At 39.0% G+C, this 19,287-nt stretch overlaps 2 protein-coding genes across 5 annotated transcripts; one reads left to right on the top strand and one right to left on the bottom strand.

The window, feature by feature from the left end:
* Positions 1-297: 297 nt before the first annotated feature.
* Positions 298-3,267, bottom strand: LOC145485061 (acidic phospholipase A2 E-like). The gene is made up of 3 exons (XM_081463714.1): positions 3,196-3,267; positions 1,902-2,053; positions 298-891 (listed from the first exon to the last, which is right to left on the bottom strand). The coding sequence occupies exons 1-3, from the start codon at positions 3,265-3,267 to the stop codon at positions 723-725; spliced, it is 393 nt and encodes a 130-aa protein (XP_081319840.1). The 3' UTR covers positions 298-722.
* A 2,349-nt stretch (positions 3,268-5,616) lies between these two features.
* Positions 5,617-19,209, top strand: LOC145484998 (annexin A13-like). Of its 4 annotated transcripts, none has more exons than XM_081463637.1 (6): positions 5,617-5,676; positions 14,753-14,929; positions 15,028-15,226; positions 16,931-17,245; positions 17,535-17,629; positions 18,056-19,209. In XM_081463637.1, the coding sequence occupies exons 1-6, from the start codon at positions 5,635-5,637 to the stop codon at positions 18,209-18,211; spliced, it is 984 nt and encodes a 327-aa protein (XP_081319763.1). In that variant the 5' UTR covers positions 5,617-5,634; the 3' UTR covers positions 18,212-19,209. The 4 variants fall into 4 exon arrangements, with proteins under 4 accessions (XP_081319763.1, XP_081319762.1, XP_081319764.1 ...); XM_081463636.1 differs by lacking the exon at positions 5,617-5,676 and adding an exon at positions 6,845-7,038; XM_081463638.1 differs by lacking the exon at positions 5,617-5,676 and adding an exon at positions 13,530-13,621.
* The last annotated feature ends 78 nt before the right edge of the window (positions 19,210-19,287 follow it).

Genomic DNA, 19,287 nt, shown 5'->3' with positions numbered 1-19,287 from the left:
AAGCAAACAACCTACAACAGGTGGCGAAAATGACGTGACAATCTGGTGAGTACCCTCACTTTGATACAGTGTGATCCCCCCCCCCCCCCCACACACCTTTGAAAAATCCTGGCTACGTCCCTGATTTTTCTTATGCCAATCGTCGGTCAATTTATAAGATATATAACACCTTTGTGTTAGGGATTATGAGTGCGATAGTCTTCCGGCCGTTACTTTGGTCGTCACGTAACGTTTCTCTTCACCGAAGCGTCGCGTTGCGAAGAGTTGCGTGACAGCACAAGTAATGACTGCTGCAACTGCTGCATAGTGTGACATCTCAGAAAAAGAAAATAAATCTTTACCGAGATGCTTTGTGAGGAAACATGAATGTCAGAAATTAAGCAAGGGTTGAAAGGAAGCATGGCATACAGATAAAAGGAAGACCAGAGGTAGATAGACTGCCAAAGCAAAGTAAGATGGCGAGTATCTCGCATCCCGTTAATTTTTGGCCGAAATATTCCTTATCCCGCTAATTACAATTGCAAAAATTAATGATTCCGCTAGTGAATATTTCGTTTTATCTGAACCAAATCTCCCATAACCCATTGATTTTCCCTCCAAATATCCCGTTACTTTTCACCTAGAACCCCCGAAAACCCCCAAATTGGACCTCACTCAAACAGCGTCAACATTTCGTATTCTGTTATTGCTTGGAAGCTTTAATAATTACAGAGTTTTCATCACTAACAGCTTAGGTTGTTCCGTCCGTCATGTAAAATCTTATTGATATCAAGAGCATACATGCAGTTTATTGCATTCCATTCACAATCTCTCAAATGTGTTGGAGAGCAAAGGCTGTCTTCGCCCTCAGTTGTATATTTCTCCAAGCATTTTTTGTGTTGTAAACAGCATCTGAAATCAGAGGACAAATCAAGCTTTCACTTCACTAACAGAACAACTTCATCATCACAGATACATAACAGTGTTACTCACTAAAATCCTAGTCAATTGTTTTATACTTTTTTCCATACTGTACTGAGCCCTTCGAAATACATCAACTGAAAAGTAAAACAAAATTAAATAGGGAACATGCCAATATTCTTAATATGACTGGAAGTTCCCTTCATACAAGAAGTTTCAGGTATATACACCAGATTAACTAAAAATGGCTTTTGCGGGCCCGAAAAGTTTCCGGGTCTCTCGAGAAAATTGATGATAAATCTATTCATTGATTTATATGTATGTCAAAACAAAATATTTTGACGTAAAATCCTCATGTACCGTGAGGCACTAAATCTTTGCGGGAGTTTATTTTTGCGAATCTGCAAAAAAAAAAAATTATTTTTGCGTGAACTGATGATTTTTGCGATTGTAAAAGACTGGCTTTTCTGGTCCTCGCAGGTTACTAATGTTTGCGATTTTCGGGAAGTCGAGTTTAATTGGAGACCATTGAAATTACAACACTTTCGTATGTTTTTAATTAAACTACGTGCAATTGCGCAATTGACAAGTAAAACAACATGTAGAGACGTAAAACACAGTAATCCAGTAATCAGTGTCACTCTATCACAGTTACATCGTGCTCTTGTGTAGAATTGTAGATGCTTTCCTCAATCGAGTACCTTCAGACGATCTTTTCCTGTCAAACATTTTTCTAGTTCAGTGCGTTTCGTCTCTTATTTCATCGTTTCTGTTTTTTTTAACCTCAACGGAAGGGACGTTCTAAATAAGTGGTAGCAATAAAATTCTACTTGTCATGTTTGCATGTACAATTTGGCCAGTGGAGTAAATTTTTGAGGAAATTTTTCTTTTTGTAACGCGAATTTTTTTTGGCAGATCGTGGAAAAAAAGCGCAGAAATCTCAAAAATTAGAACCCGCAAAAATTTAGTGGCACACGGTATAAAACAACTTTGGTAGTCACCTGTCCAAATCATCCACAGGAGTCTTCTTGAATTGTTTATCGAATGCTGGTCCACAGTAGCAGCCGTAACTCCCCAAGGAATGTTTGTTGCCAGTCTTACATTTAATTAGAGGTTCAAACCAGCTTGCAGGCTGCCAAATTCTTTTCTCCAACTGCAAATTTCAGATAAATTTTCGTAAATAATATTTAAGAATACATTATTTAATAGGCAGAAAGCTTAACATAAGTCCATTGTCCAAAGATAGTTTTAATCTCATCCGCCATTATTTAACCCTGGTCAGTTGCATGTGAAACAAACTTGCAAACTGGTTTCCCTACAATGTAAAATTTTCGATGCAAATACAAGTGAGGAAGTCTAAGATGAGATTAAGGTAGGAGTGTCCTAGGATTGAAAATGACATTCTGGTCTTTTGTCCTGTCTATCCACTGACCCTATCCATAACCCCCCTCCCCCCCCCCCCCGTCCCCCCACCGCCTTCTCCTCGTTTAGACTGACTAGACGAGCCAGACCGAGACTGAGGTGTGTGGCACGTGATGTTCTTGTGACTCTAGGGACAGTTCTGCTACCATTTTTGGAACACTCGGCCGTTGTTTTCGCTGCAAAGTGCTGGAAGCATTGATCGTCGTCCGCGTAGTCCGCGTAGTCCGCGTAGTCCGCGTGCCTACAGACCCCGGGGCATGTGAGCCTGGAAAATTACTGTCAGCATCCGCTCTGAGCGAGGATTCAAATAATGTCGCTAAGGTGTCAAAAATTGCATCTCTCTCCAATCACGATTTTAACACTCGCTCCAAAGCTTCCGCCAGAACACTGCACGCTACCCAAAAAAAGGCACGACTGTTTGATATTCTAATAAAAGAAAAACACCCAATGGGTTTTTAAAAAAGCGCCAACCTCGAATATGCATCGCATCAAAACGTCAAAAAATGCGGTAAAAAGTGCGGCACTCTTTCGAATAAAGGATGTAGGCCAGTTTGACTTTCTCTACAAAATAAGACAGAATTGTAATTTGAACATTTTTTGTTCTGAACAGTCAGTCAAACCTCCTGATGTAAAAATCAGAATTTGTATCATAGCGAGAGAAAAACTGTTTCTTTGTCTATTAACATAGACGACAATCGTGTTCTGTCCTCGAGAACTGAAAGCACCAAACAACACGCTACAGCTAAACAATGACTTCTAAACAAAGATAATAGTATGGTTATTCCCTTTTGCACGAGGACAAGGCCGCAAATTAATTAATAGAACGAAGAATGCGAGATTTCAGTTAAATACTTTTAACAATGAAGACATTACCTCTGGAGAGTAGCAAAATACAGCTGAGATGAGAACCATCGAAAAACACGTCATAACTGCAGAGGCTTTCATGATGAAACTAAAGTGATGATTGATTGTTTTAGCTACTCGTCAGTTTATATCTCTGTCTTTTCACGTAGAAACATCTGCTTTAAAACTGACCCAGCTGTAGCAAGCTTGTTATTCATAGTTGAATGGTAATTTTAATATCAAAGGATATTTTCCCGTGATATTTGCATCGCGATTAATCCATATTTGCAATAAACAGCCTTTGAAAAACGTTTTGTGTAGAACACCTGAAGTCACAGCGCCAGCTTATTCAGCAGTTACTCTCCTTAATAATCCAAGATCCAGTACCTCACTACATATCCAGATGACGACATTTCTGAAATGTGAATCCCTCAACAACTTGTATTGCTCATTTTGCTTGAGATTGAGAATCATAGGTCATTTTGTTTTATCTGTTCCGCCTAACTGACGTCCATGAACAAACAGAGACGCCACAGAGCCGACAAAAACAGCGGTTGAAAAACGTATCGGTAATGATTGGGCTGTGTGAGATAAATATAGAGCATGGTAAAATAATTCTGCTGCATAAGAACCCTATTTTTTTGATTAACCACCAGCTCCATTAGATTTATTTTTTTTAATAAAAGATAAACGCCCAAGCGTTTATTTGAAGCCAGCCTTGAATAACTTAGATCAACTTACTGTCATCCAAAGAAAAAAGATGCTAGTTCAGGAGTTGCTATTTTTCATTTCATTCTGATATTTTCGAACATTTGAAAATTATTTAACTTGTCTAATAACTTTCGCAATACACTGCTGACTTCACGACTATTTTTTTTTTTGAGTGACTGACTAACCAATTCAGAAAATTTTGAGTATTCCTCGCCAAAAATGGATCTATGAAAACTGATGAATGCACGCCTTTGTTAAAAACGTCCAGTTCTAATAATTAATTATTGTTTGACTGCGTTCTTTAATTTTCCTTCACGTTTGATCTTGCCGGTCGCGTTGTTTGATAAGGCATCTTAGATTACTCAGATGTCGATAGATACAGTTCCTGTTGTGTTCCTGTCAGCTGTCTCACGAGTGCAGGAAAATTGCTTATTCCGGTTCAACGAAATTCTTCAGCAAATTTTATACTTAGCTACCTATCAGCTTAAAATTAACCACCGTAGCGACTTAGTAAAGCTGATGTTTTGAACAAATATTCTACCTGGTTTACTTGTTTGTTTGTTTGTTTGTTTGTGTATTTGTTGCAACAGATTTTAAGTTTTCTCACCGTGGAAGTGGTCTAAAGACAGTTTATTTTTTAGCGTGAAAGCCGTTCTGGGGTTACTGAACCAACCCGAGGTCTTCATTGATAAAGATCAAACGCGAGGTCAGCTCAGCGATCATTCAGGACAGTACTCGGTCCAATACTTGGAAAATATTGGACCGCCAGTAGAGTAATCTGATTGGCTGATTTTAGTTATTGGCCCTAAGAATTACGTTAGTTGTGTGATAAGAAAAGAAGCTTCTCATCTGCAATTCAGCCATCAAGGGAATATCGTCAGATGGCTATGTTACCCCGAATTTCGAATTGTTGTAAGTAGCTAACTAAAACTGACACACGTGAAGCATCTAAAGAAATAACAAGGGAACTGTGTGTAAACTATCCCCGCTGAGCATCAAATTTGCTTATTTTATTTTACCGTCAAGACAGTCTAGTTTGATCTCAAAAATAATGTTTTTATTCAGTTCTGCAAGCATGACTTGACATTTTGTACCGTGTCTACATTACCCTTTGTTCCCATTTCTCTTGCTTTGAGAGGTTTGTTGGAACGTCAAGCTAATTATTGCTCACTTCGCCTTTATCCTGTTTTGATTCGTTTTAATCTCGAGAAGGCTTCCTTCCTAAACAAACAAGTCTTCCCTCTTTTGAGCAGACAGCTATAAATATAGGTTGCTTGTACATTCCCACGCAGCGTGCCTCATTCTAAAATTGGTTGCTGAAAACAGTGAAAAGGTGAAATGTCTGGTTTCTTGCAGGAATCGAAGGTGTAATAGTTTTGTGATTTTCACCGAACTCTATGATGTTCGAGTGTCGTTTTGCGTAGTTACATTCCTTGTCACGTTTTTGAATCGTAATGAATGTGTCGAACGAATTAATGGAAAGTACTGTATTCATAACTTCACTAGCCCCTCCAAGATATCACTCCAGCAGTTATTGTTTTGGCAGGTTTTGTTCCAATATCCATCAAGTGGACTTTTTTGTTGCACTGACCACGAAAGAAATAAAACAAAGGTACTAACAACGAACGATACTAAATAAGGAACTTAATTTTAGCTTATGACGTACAGTGACGTCATGGTTAGACTGTCACAGCTTCGCACGTGTCGGCAGTTTGTTTCAGTTGCCTTGGCCAGTTCGATGACTGAACATGGTGAACAATGGGTTGTACAGTGTCTACAAACGACAAATGCAAGACTCGCGTAAGTCTTCATTCATATTTAATATGAATGTCTTTACCGTCTTTGTCAGGTGGCAGACTTTCAATGTCTTTGAATCTGTGCTGTGCCAGCTTTTTTAGTTCATTCTTCTACTGGTCATACCAAAGGCTGTGACACGAGACTCGACGTCTTACGACTAGATTAAATATTGATTTCAGATTCCGGGAAAACGGGATGGCCTAATAGTTAGTGCACAGGTCCCCCAACTTAGTGCTACCATTTAATGGGAACCGTGATTACCGTACAAGAAATCATAGGTTTAGCGTTTCTATTGACTAATCACAGCGCAAGTAGTCAAATACGTAGTAAGACGACTTCATTGCTGTCTCAGTTGGGATAGTTTCAAAAATCTTGGTTCATGACCGTTTCGTTCGGCCTCGCATATTATCGGCCAACTGAAACACCGTTCTATCTATCCATCTTTTCCTCCAATCTGCGACGACAAAGAGTCACTTTGTAAAGTCCTTTCACTAATTATGGAGATTTTTTGAGCCCAGTATACAGAAAGAGCGCTAACAAAGAGCTAGTGATTCCCCTTTGGTCAACCCAGTAACTAGAAGTACGCTGTACTCATAATTTTAGAACTCTTATTATAAAAATGGTAAACAGTCATAATGAAATCAAACTTCTGCTGAGAGCATTCCTTTGACGATCTCGATCACCTTGCCGACCTTTTTTATGGAATAAAATTTGCTGTTTTCTAAATTAAATAACGCAACATTTTCAGAAGAGAACTGCAAACCACACACAGCAGTTCAGGTTCCCAGAGAGATTTATTTTTAGAGTATTTAGTAATGTAACGAACTTAGGCTGCGGCGGAAAAAACAGCCAGCATGGCGGCCGCTCCCAAATAGACCTCCGTCGAGTATTGTGTTCCAGCTTTTGTTCTGTGGACCGAGGAACCGTCTATTGTCGCGTAAAATTTCTATCACGTAAACAACAAGCGAGCGAAGATCTATCTCCAATCACTGACAAATACCCCTGCCAAGTTTAGTAAAGAAGTTATAGTATTTATAAAACCTTTAAATTAAGAATCTTAATTGTATAAACACAAAAGGAAATTAGTTTACAAAGAGAACTACACCTCCTGAAAACCCTCTTGACAGTTATAGAATAAAATCAAGTCGTAATTAATCTTAAGTGACGCAAGCACACCTTTGTTTATACATTTACATTACATATTCTAAACATTTTCTGTCACGCGAGAACTCGTGAAAGCGGAACTGACTAATGTGAGCATCAGTTGCATTGTGGTTGCTAGGTCGGTCAGATCCTGTCAGATAGCAATAAACTTCACTGGAAATGGGTTGCACAGTTTCTACACACAACACATACCAACCACACGTAAGTCACCTCCCGTATTTTTATATTATAACAAATAACACTCTAAATTACTCAACTACAGCTAGGCTCTTGACTCAGCAGTGGTCGTCTCCGCTTCAGGGGCATCTGTAACATTTGTGGCACGTATGAAAAAAATTATATACCCAAGTTTGCCTCCTCTATATAATACTATGATTTTAAAAACCAACACCATTCACAACTGGCTAATTAGTACTGCTTTTATCGGCAGTTTTAAATGTTCCGATCTCTCTTTTCACTTCTTTCAATTCATTTCTCTATTATTCATGGCAACCACTATATATTGCACATGAGCTGATCGTAGTTACAAATTCTCACTTATAAAATAACGACCCCAATTCCGGTTTTGCCAGTAGCAACTGCAAGTTTCGGCTTTTAACTAAAATACATCCAGGTGTAAAATAATAAAATCAAAATTCAGTTTCGACAAGATACAGCATTAACTCGGCAAGATAACAAGATTGCATTATTGTAGTTCTGGGACAATTTTAATTAATATTTAAAGCCCAGATACAGAATAACAAAGTGTTACTAAACATGTCTTGAAACACTTTTTTGCGATCTTACCTAACTTATTTTAAGGTGGCCGAACACAGTTTTTAAGTGCCTATGCCTACTTCAGCATCACTTTTAAACTATTTATGCTTTGGCGCCCATTTTTTGCAAGGTTAACCTCAGAAGGGTTTATTCCCGCATTTTGGCTAAGGTGTGTGCTGTTGCCATGGCAACGGGGCTGGTCAAAAACAAGGCTTAAAAAATAGTTTTTGTTTATTTAAAGAAAATCCAGTCCTTAGATTTTTTTCATTATTTGCCCACTACGAATTGACATTAAATCCCTTCTGTCAACACTGTTCTAATAAAATTTTGACATAGACGATTTTCGTAATTCGCCGTAAATCGTTTTCACTGCATATTCTGAATTATTTAAAATTCTCTATGTCAAAATTCAGATTTTTTGTAATAGATCATTCACGTGGTTTCTGAACTATTTTTTTGCCAAATTTCTTGAAATTCTAACGACTGGATCGTTAGAAATCGGCAAGTTTCTGCAAAAGCAATCGGTCTCAATTTTTCAAGCAACTGCGCATGCGCTGCATTTAACTGGGTTCTTTCGGTAACAAAGAAAAAGCTGAGAATTACTGGGTTCTTTGCATCATTACCTTTTCTAATATATCTTTGTAACAAAAGACTAAAGCCATCAATACACTGCGTTCAAATATAGAGAAAAATAGCACAGATAGTGCGGGTGTTGAGTAAATAAAATGATCGCTGGATCGCTCTATTGACGGCATATTTGTTTTCCCAATCCTTGTGCGCGCGCTGAATTGCATCAGCAAAAGCGCGCGCGAAAACTGTGTTCGGCCACCTTAATGAGTTATATTTATTATTTGGTATTATTATTTTAATTTTAGTTATCATTATTTTAATAGATTAATATTTAGAAATAATTTTTTCAGTACATTTTCTTCAGACGGAGCAGAGTAAATTCTCGGTAGTTATTGCTTATGTATCGAAGTCTGTTATTCACTCAAATATTCCCCAGTAAAACATAATGTGAGTCAGATTTCACGAATAAAACTCACTGTCTGCGAGAGACAAAACTTTCTCGGCGTCGAAAGATAAGTTCTAGCATATTTTTACATTCTTTCAAAGTAATTCAGTTCATCAAAGCAGTTCTCACTCGGTCCATAAAGGCTTCAATGTTTTCTAGATTTGATCCATCCCGCCGGGGCTGAAAACCTACAACATTTTGTATATCTGTTTGCTAAAAGATGTCTTTGTTGGATTTTCTAGATGAACTAAGTTAAAAGTAAATTAAGTTTTTCTGATTTCAAAGTTTTCTGCTTATTGCGGTCATAATAATTTCGATTTCAAATATAGTACTTTATAGCAACGTTCAACGATAACTGATGTCAATCTTACATTAAGGTTACAGTATACCTTCGGGTCGGCAATTTTCTTCAAATTTGGATTTTTGGGTCAAAATAGTGGTCGAAGAATAATCTCTAATTTCTGAAAAAAAAATTTTGAAAAAGGCTAAATATTGGCGGAGAAATGGTGGTTTTACGCGGTTTTCACCGGAAGTAAAAGTTTACCTCTTGATTGACAGCCCTATAGCGTGTATGCAATCAACCGAGACGATTTTCGCGGGAATTACCTATATGGATGTCACGAATTGACTACTCAGTTGATCAGCATTGTTGTTCTGACTACCCAGCATCTTTGGTATTAGGCGTGTCTCTATTAAGTTATAAGTAAACATAGACCACGTTTAAACCATGGACCAGTTTGAAAAAGCGAAAACAGCGAAGAACGAATGAAAATACATCAATGAGTGAAGAAGCGAAAGTTCGCCACGCGGATGAAGCTATAGTTATCGTATAAGGCGGGCAAATATTCGTGGTAAGAGAAAAGAAAGGTTCTGTAAAAATTTCGGAACTTGACAGCAATAACAGGGATGCTGACAGAGACTCTTCTGATGAGTCCGATGTCGACGAATCGTCGGACTCATTGAGACCATTTGAAATATTATCCATGCACAGTTGCCCACACACAGTTGCTCTCCGCGCTTTCTTTTGTTTGTTTCCTTCGCTCAGCCACTCTAGCGTTCGTATCCTTTTTAGTCTTCTCTATGTTGCCAGACCAGCTTCAAGAAAAACCGAGCTACAGAAAAATTCTCTCTCTGCCTTCGGTTCCTTGAGCGCATTGCGAAACACAAGAGTTTTTTAGAGATTCGCGCGTAAATTTCACCAGGAGGTTAACGGTAGTAAACTTTCCCTGCACTGATTGGCTTAGTTATCTAAGAACCCAGTTGAAGGCGTTTGTGGGCGGAGTTTGTTTGCGAAGCAGAAAATTTTTCTTAGCGCTGTTTTCTCGAATAAATTTTTTCACTTGAAGCAGACACTTTAAAGAGTTATAACTCAAAGGGAATTTGTTCAATTGCTCTTAAATTTGGACAGTGGCTAGTTTAACATATAAACTACAAAAGCGTGTCTGAGAATTGTTAATTTCGAAATACTTTTTCTTCGAGAGCGATTTTTGTACGATCACTCCACATTTTTTTAATCCTGTTTCGAAAATGTTCTGTAACTTTTTACTGCAATCGAATATGCCAAAACGCAGACACGTTTTTTAAGCGCTTTGGGCCCTGAAACCGAAGAAAAAATTAAATTGCCGAAAAACGAAATTCGCTTTGACTTGTAGCTTTCGAAAGGTGATTCGGGCGCTCGCATTTAGTGGTCGTGAAAAATTCGACAATTCATTTTCTTTCAAAATTCTTGGTATAGTTTGATAGCCAGCCCCATAAGCTTTAATTTGATATAGGGGTTTAGGTATCTACAGCTTAAACTGCACGCGCTACATCGCTTGCGCGCGAGACACCCCTGAAGGTATACTGTAACCTTAATCCGACTGGTGGAGACTGAGGAAATCTAGTAAAAAGTTTGTGGAAAAGTGAGCTGGTATATTGAGCTTGTGAACGGTACTAGGCATTGCTGCTTGTGTTTCTAGATCAGATATTCAGTGAGGTGCCTACATCCCACAAAATGCAGATGTACGGACACATCTTTCTGACGCCTGTATGTTACTGCTTGTTAGTGAACTGACTTTTGAAATCTTGGAACCAAACTACCTCTGGCTACATCGTATTCCGAAATCTGACTTCCTTGTCCACATACTGCAGATATTTCGTTGAAAGAGAATCTGGGAACTCACTCTAGCCTGGCTGGTTCCACGAGTGATTTTATTTTTAGAACAGTTGGTAATGGAACGAACTTAGGTTGTGGCGGAAAAACCAGCGAGCATAATAGGCCGCTCCCAAGTAAAGCTCTGTCAGTAATTGGGTTGGGGCTTTTGTTCGTCAGGCGGAGAAACTGTCGCTTGATTAATTAAGTTTGTTTACCTGAAACCATGAAACCATTATTCACCCTTTGAAAGTTGACGTCATGTTGGCCGGAAATATTTACCCTTTAAAAGACTGATCAGCAGGTGGATATCTAAATCTAGAAACGACAAAAGCAGTTCAAAATCAATATTCCTTCAAATCTTTAGCACAACAGTTCAGGAAAATGGCAGTATTGAAACCGTTAAATTATAATAAGAAATTGTGGAAACTTTGCATTTTGAAGCGCGAAAGGAAATGAGTTTACATCAAGAACTGCACCAGTGACACTGAACGACACTAAGGGACCGTTCATTTTTTATGAGGGAGGGGGGGCTGGTGGGATTTGGGAAGCGCCATTTAAAAATCGCATGACCCCCCCTCAGCTTACCAATTTTTTCACATGGCCCCCCCTTATAGCGGTCATTTTTTGGGATGACCCCCCCCCAAAAAAAAAAATTGAACAAACAATATTTAGATTTCAACTTTTTAAATATTTCTCTATTATCCCCCTACTTCACGTTATTGTGCTCACTATGAAGACAATATTTACAATCTCTATACGACAGAGAGCTGTTGTTTAAAAAACAAATCAAAAGAAAGAGAAGTCAATTTCGGATCCCCTAGTTGTGGCTCGCCCTGAGCATGTGGCATTTGGCCTCTCATTGGCATCTTCCTCATCTGAATTGATGAATGCAAGAATGACGTCACTTGAATCATCGTCTCCCCCAGAGTCAATGGCATCACTGTCATACTCATCATTGTCACTTTCATCCCTTTCACTGCTGTCAGCACTTGCCGTGTGGTCATTTTGTGTCGATGTCCTGGCATTTCTCAGTGTTGGTTGGCCAGCTCTAAGAGGACTCTTCTGCTGCAAGCATGAATGTCTTACAATTGCCTTTACTTTCTCACTCTTGCTGCTTTTCAAATGCTGCTTCAGCCCGTGGTGGTTTGAGTACTTGTTTAGTTCTGGAACACGTAGCTTTTTAAGCTCGGTTAGATCTTCGCACAACTCAGTCCAAGAATAATCCTCCTCCCTACTTAACTTTGCCTTTTCTTCTGCTCTCTTTTTCCTTTTAAATTCCAGCACTTCAAGATGCTGAAGATAATCCACCACAAACTTCGATTTGACAATAAACTTATCTGCAAATAGAGCAACGCTCTCTGGGTCAGATAAAACCAGCCTGCCACTTCCATGCTCTTTCTTCTTTATATTGTTAATCCAATCGGGGAAAGAGCGCATTAGTACATGAGCATCATGAAAGAGGCTCATTCCAAAATGGGCAATAATGGCGAAAGCGACGAGTCGTTTAAGAAAAGGTTTACAGCTGAACGATCCAGGCAGTTTGACATCTTACAAGCAAAAGAAGCAATCTTTCTAAGTGCGGATGGCTGTTCAGAAAGGGCGAGTGAGTTTTCCATGCAAGGGTACCAGTTGAAGCCCAGTGATGGAAGAAAACTGAACTTCTCCATCAAAGAGCACAGAGCAATGGTGGAAAAGTTGAATGTCATATTGAAAGATGTAAAGGAACACGATTCCACACTCTTTCAGTCCAATGGGCTTGCTTTAAAGCAGGGTGGAGAATTTGCCCACAGTTTTAATGTAAAACAGATCAAATGTACAGAAGCTAAGTTGACGAAGGTCACGCAGGACATGGAAGCACTAGAAAATAAGAAGAGCAATTATAACAGCATATTCAAGGGCATACTGAAACAGCACATCAACAAAAGGAGAAGGAAAAAAGAAAACCGCAGAAAGTCAAATGAAAGAAAGAGGAAGCGGACTGAAAACAACGTCTAACGAGTTTATGGAATCTGTGTTGGAAACCCGTTAGGAAATGATCTTCCACAATGCCTTGTGTACCCTCCTAGAACGGCCGTCCCGGAAGAGTGTCTTAAAGTTGAGGATGTTGCCACGTCGATATTTAGAAGAGATGGGCCATACATCGCACAGCTCTTGGAAGGGAATTATTTCACCAATGTTACAAGAAGCAGAATCACCACCAACCTTGAGCGGGAGGTCAGAGATTATGTTTACACCTTCACGTACCCTGAAGAGTACACTCTGACGGAAAGCATTGCTGCTTCTTGCAGCATTGGTGAAAGAGACTCCCATAGCAGCACAAGCGGCGACGAAGAACTCGACGACAGCGGAGATGAAGATGAGTGCCAGTGAAAGTTGCATTCGAAAATAACATTGTTAAATACTTCTTTTCAGTAGCTACAAATGCTTTTTGTCGCCAAACGTTTTTTTAAAGCAGAAGGAAGTTTGTAATAAATTTGTATCCTGCCTTCTATGTTTATTCTACAGCAATTTTTTTGATATTCAAACATGATGCCATTTTAAAGTTTTACTAAAATATTTCAGGTGACCCCCCCTTTTCCCCTTATTTTTTTGGGATGGCCCCCCCTCGAAAGCCATTTTTTTTCGCATGGCCCCCCCCAAATCCCACCAGCCCCCCCTACCTCATAAAAAATGAACGGTCCCTAAGTATACCACACTGACGCAAGCAAGTTACTCTATATATATGCTGATTTACATTATGTATGCGGAACGTTTTTCGTCACGAGAAGTCACTGAAATGGAACCATTTCTGTTCCTTGTATTCTGGTTGTTCTAAGTCTGTTATACAGTGAACCACAGCAGCAATGGGCTGTACAGTGTCTACAAAAGACTTATGCAAGGTACAAGTAAGTCATCTTTACTTTTCCACATCACACAGAACATTCTTGAAATTACCGACCACAAATTACTCAGTGTTGATATGAGTCGTATCAGAATTGCATATATGAGTGCAACGATCCTCGTCTCAACTTTGGGGGCGTGAATAACTTGTATAATGTTTTTGATAACGTGGCGTGAGCGTAATAATGTCTACAAAAACTAAAGCTCAACCTCGCGTCTTTATCTGTATTTGCATCACCAGTGACATCGGACTTGTCAGTTCTGGTTTACAAGTGAGCAGCGTAACAGAATGCCTGCCTTACTTTCGGTGGCCATTGGTCGTTTCATCATTTATGCTGAAATTTGTAGCTAAAAACACGAGATCTGTTTTCTCACAGATGCTTAATTACTCACCCCCTCCCTAAAGTAAATCTCCATGTCAGTTTCAGGAGTTCGATGAGGTATTTCGTTTGTAACGATCAAATGATCCTAAAATTTCGATTTGCACTACTTAGCAAGACGTTAAGCTATATGCAGATCAATTGAAATTGTGTCTTCAGCTGATACGTTGACATAAGAGTGAAATCACAGATAAACGACTGAATAAGATGAACTAGAAACTGACCATGTGGAATCACACAATCAGTTATAATATCACAATTATAAACCTAAAGCAATGCTTTACTGAAGAGCAAGCAGTCGACAATGCAATGATGTCTTTCGCCTTTGTTACATGTTTTAAACAGTATACCGTTATTGTTATATAGACTGTATTGTCTTTATTTTCATCTTGCTTATAGCATTATTATAATTATATCTATCTAATTTATCCTTATTGAAGATAGACTAGTGTTCTCTATTAATACGAAGCTATTAACCTGGAAGTTGACAAGAACATTTGACAATAACATTTGAGTCCTTGCTCAGTCGATCTTGGGGGAAACTGGTTCAGTTCAGAAAAACGTTTCAGATCTGCCTTTTAAAATCCTTTAAGATTTGCTCTTTAAAAAAGGCAAAAAGAGCATCACATCTAAACCTGCGAAGGCTAAGTGTTAGATTTTTAAAGCACTAATCAATGCAGCCGTTTAACTTTATGCATCAATTCCTTTACGGTGTATTGAAACAATGCTGTTCTTCTAAACGGAATGCAGGGCGGCCTGGACTCCAACAGATTGCATCCTCCTAACTGGGACAAGGAAGCTGATCACCTGCATGATGCCGTGCGAGGACAGGGCTCTGATGGGGTCTGCATTGTCAGAATTCTGGCCAAATTCACCAACAGGCAGAGAAAAAGATTGCTACAGGCGTATACAGAGCGATTCCATGAGGTATGATAAACTGTTAGAACAAAAGCAGGCAGCTTGAAAGGAACGGAAGGCAGGCAGTGAAAAGAAAGAAAGGCTTTTATTTTTTTTTCTTTTGACAGGATTTAACCACTGTAATGGAGTCAGAGTTTAGTGGAACGGCCAAAGAAGTGGTAACAGTTTTGCTGTATTCACCAGTCACATATGACGTCAAGTCATTACATAAGGCGTTTGAGGACCAGAATTTCAACTCGATTGTGTCTATCATTATATCAAGTAGAAATGACAGCTTGATGGATATGAAAGACGAGTATTTCGCTGGTAAGTGAAGCAATGCACAGGTCTATTGATAGCAAAAAACACTACCTATATTTCCACTAGGCTTTTGTCGATTGTGCTAGCATAATTTTTGGAATAATTTAGCAAACCGAGCATAATTTTTAGCTTTTATCTAAATTTAGTACTGCTAGCATAATCTGGCTTTTCTGGCCTTCACGAAATGGCGTAATCTCGTTTTGAATATACGTCTGTTTAATTACTTGTTCTGTTTCTAAACCTTCTGTTACTGTTGTCTCCGGGCCGCCTAAGTCGGTGTGATGTTTCTTGGTCTTAGGCCTCGCACATACGGCTCGGTAGTGAGCTGGATCTCAGAATGGCGTCCTCGTCGCTGATCTGAGCACTTCCCAAGTTCCAGTTCAGATAGTTCAGCAGCTTACAATGTCGTACAGAGAGCTAATTGAAACCGTCTTTAAGAGCGAATTAACCCAATTCATACCCCTACCATAGTACACGGTACCCCTTCTCTGGTTTTTCGTTCTGTTAAGGCACAAAGAAATAAATTTACATAGATTAGATAGCCCTCTACCATTTTTGTTAATGACTTCATCTGACCGACATCCTGGATCCGCCATCTTGGATTTCACTTTTTTCTTAAAAGTCAAGAAATAACAGGAATTAGTATATACCACACAAGTGAATAGCGCTTTTCGCGCGCTCTGATTGGTTAACTCGATTAGCAAGTACTGTTCACCTCCGAACAGCCGGCGCGAGAGATGTGAAAATTTCTGACCGCTTGTCACACATAAAATAACGGTTTGGTCCGCTAATTATTCCGCTTGTGTGGTATATACTAAAACGATTACTCACCTCAGTGTCGGTGAAAGTGAAGGATATTTACCTCGCCGCTTCCCGGCTCGGTAAATATCCACCCCTATTCACCTCCACCTCGGTGAATAATTGTTAATTAATACAAAATCCATCCAGAAACGTAGAAAACGGCGGTTTCAAACGGCGTTATTGCTTGTTTTGCCTTTATTCGCCCTGTTCTGTCTTTACTGAGTACTGAACACCCTAAGAACCAAACCCGTTTTTTTTAACCCCAAAAAGGTGCGACGAACACCCCGGTCCTTTTTATATGGGACACCCCTCCCGAGGATTTTTCCCGATATCCCAGTTCGTCTTTTCTTCTGACCTGAACTTACCTGGAGATAAAATAGGTCAAAAATATTGGTAGAATTATTCCAAGAGAGATTATATAATGTATCGACTCCACAGCCACGCATTTCAATTCTCGTAAAATGATTGAAAAGGTTTTCTTTGTCATAAACAACTCTAGGTAGCGGTGTTTGGTAACAATTTACAAGTAATCCGTGGTTGCTAGGGAATATAGTCTGTCCACGTGACCCACGTCAACTTGAAGCAAAAGAATAAACGTCCGTGGAGCGACCATAGGGAATATGAAATTATCTCCATCAAGACAGGATAAAGCATAAGACAGTTAATCCAATACATTCGTCCTGCATTCGGTCAGTCATCCATTACGTGCCTTTTAATAGGAATGTAGTTAGACATTTTGAATTTATTCTATTTCCTTTTTACTCGATGTAAATTAATTCTGAAAAACCCATTTGGGAGAATTATGAAAATATATTGTATTGTAGCTAGGGAATGGCATAAAGAAGCCGGGAACAGACTACTCTTGTTTCTCTATATATAGTTACATGTTTTTGAAATTCATATTTACAGAGTATGGCAAGACACTGGAAAATGAATTATCCAAAGTAGAGGACGAGGATGTCAGACGCATTTTGGTTTCTCTGCTAAATGTGGATCGGTCATCTGCCAAGAAAAGAGCTGATAAAATGGCAGCAAAAGAAAGAGCAACACAACTGTTCAACGATGGTGATATTCTGTCCCTGTTATGTCAACCACTTGGAAGAAATCAATTAAGAGAAACATTTGCTGCTTTTCTTGATCTGCACCGAGTCAACATTGCTCAGTTTATTGAAGACAGATGTTCATCGTTATCACAACAAGCACGAGACACCTTGAAAGATTGCGGTAAGTGACAAGTCCTCGGGATCGTACCCGAACAATGCTCACTTACAATCAACATGGGGCCGGTTAAGATTATCCTACCAACAACAGAATGCTGCGCGTTTCAGAGCATGAAATTTCTAGAACTGATATAGGGAGAGCGTTAGTTTTAATTATGTAAAAGATGGAATTTAATAATGATAAAGGCTGTCAATTGTTAACAGACATTTACAGACAGGATGGAGTTATTCATCTAATTTTATTTCACTCTTTATTATGAGCATTTAATTATAGAATGGTTTTACCATTGCAGTTTTGGTAATAGAAACCCCTCCTCGATACTTTGCGAAGGAAATGGCGAAGGCAGATGAACTAAAGATACTGAGAATAATGGTTTCCAGATCAGAGGTAGGTTCCAGCAATCGTTTAAAAAATGTTGAATAGCAACAACCGAACTGACCGTAGTATGTGCCTTCGTGTAGCCGTACGACTACACGTAGGCAAGAGAATATGATTCTCTTGACTTACTATAATATATGTGATATGCCCCTGACTATCCTCGTGCCCAGGGACTAGGGACCACGCGATCCTCTTGGTGCTGATCAAAAAGGATGAACATGGATCTTTGACCCAATTTGGAATTAGTGAAAACGAAGTTTCCCGTTTTCAACAATTAGCTCCCTGTCAATCGCCCCTTGCCATTGTGGGATTTAAATAATTCTGTACGTCTTTCCTTTCGTTAGATCGTATGATACCAGGAGCCATAACATCAAACTGAGCTACTAAAATCTCGGACGAAAAACCTCTGATTATTACTATTTCCTTTCTTTGCAGATTGATCTTTACTACATCAAGAAAGAATTTCTAAGTTTGTTCTCAAGACAGCTTCATGACGCAATAGACAAACAATGCAGCTATGATTACGCCAAACTGCTAAAAGCGATTTTGGAGATGCGTGGTCAGTACAGCGAATCAGCAAAGAAGAGATGATTCCAGGGAACCTACCACGTGTTGGTTTGAATTGAATACGAGAAAGTCATCGACTTTAAATAACACTGTGAAGTTTACAGAGATTAGCCCAGCTATGATCATAGAAGAGGACCTGTCTCGTAGGGTAGCTTAATAAGTTTTTCAAATTCGACTGAAATCCTCAGTAAATCCTCGATCTTCGCGGAGCTACTTGCCTCACAGAGTATAGACGAGTGTCTGTATAACGGATGTCCGTATAAAGCTCCGTATATTTTGTATCAGAAGAAAATTCGTCGACGTTCAGTGCGTAATGATAAAAACAATGTCTGCTATCTTCGAATGAAGTGTTCGATCATCATTGTTCTTTATCTAATTAAGCTGATAATAAGTTTTTGTGACTGCGGGCAATCAGAGATCGAGTTGGCACTGGTGGACAGACACTGCATATGACAGAGGAAGTTTCTTGCAAAGGAATGCAAGATAACAATTATACGAAAATAGAGAGAAAAAAAATAAAAGGTCGCTCAGATGAACCACCAATATGTGACTGGACACCAAGTATGAGTGCAATTATTAAGATTATGTATAAGAGAAAAAATAGATAAATAGATTTAATAAAGTTAACTTATAAACATATTTTGTATTGATTTCCTTCCAAAGTGTAGTTGTCTTTCCGATTTTCATCTCCCGCACACTAGAGATCGTTCTAAAAGGAAAGAACGCGTAGTCAGCGTCAACAGTTCTAAGTGGACCGTCTTCTTGGGGTTTTTTGTTTGGCCTTTCAGTATGAAAGCAGGAGTATGCCAGAACGACAAATGTCACATGAAATCTTTTCAGTCTCGTGAACTAACCTGAGACGCAAAAACAGGACCGACAACTCCGAAAATCTAGGTTTTTTCCAATCTTTATGACTATAAACATTTCTTTCTAACTTAACCAAACTCTGGATAAATTGTTTCCATGTCAATAACAAAATAACCTCCTTTAAATGTAGTTTTAACACGACAGTTGGGTGTTTGGGTGGGATAGAGGTGGGGTACAGATGGATTAAGAATGTTATCACGAGCAAGTAGGGCTCAGACATTTAGTTGAATGCA

This window comes from Orbicella franksi, chromosome 4, assembly GCF_964199315.1.
Source record: "Orbicella franksi chromosome 4, jaOrbFran1.1, whole genome shotgun sequence".
NCBI classification, from domain to species: Eukaryota; Metazoa; Cnidaria; class Anthozoa; order Scleractinia; family Merulinidae; genus Orbicella; species Orbicella franksi.
The sequence above is the reverse complement of the archived record's forward strand: the minus strand, read 5'-3'. Positions and strand labels throughout refer to the sequence as shown.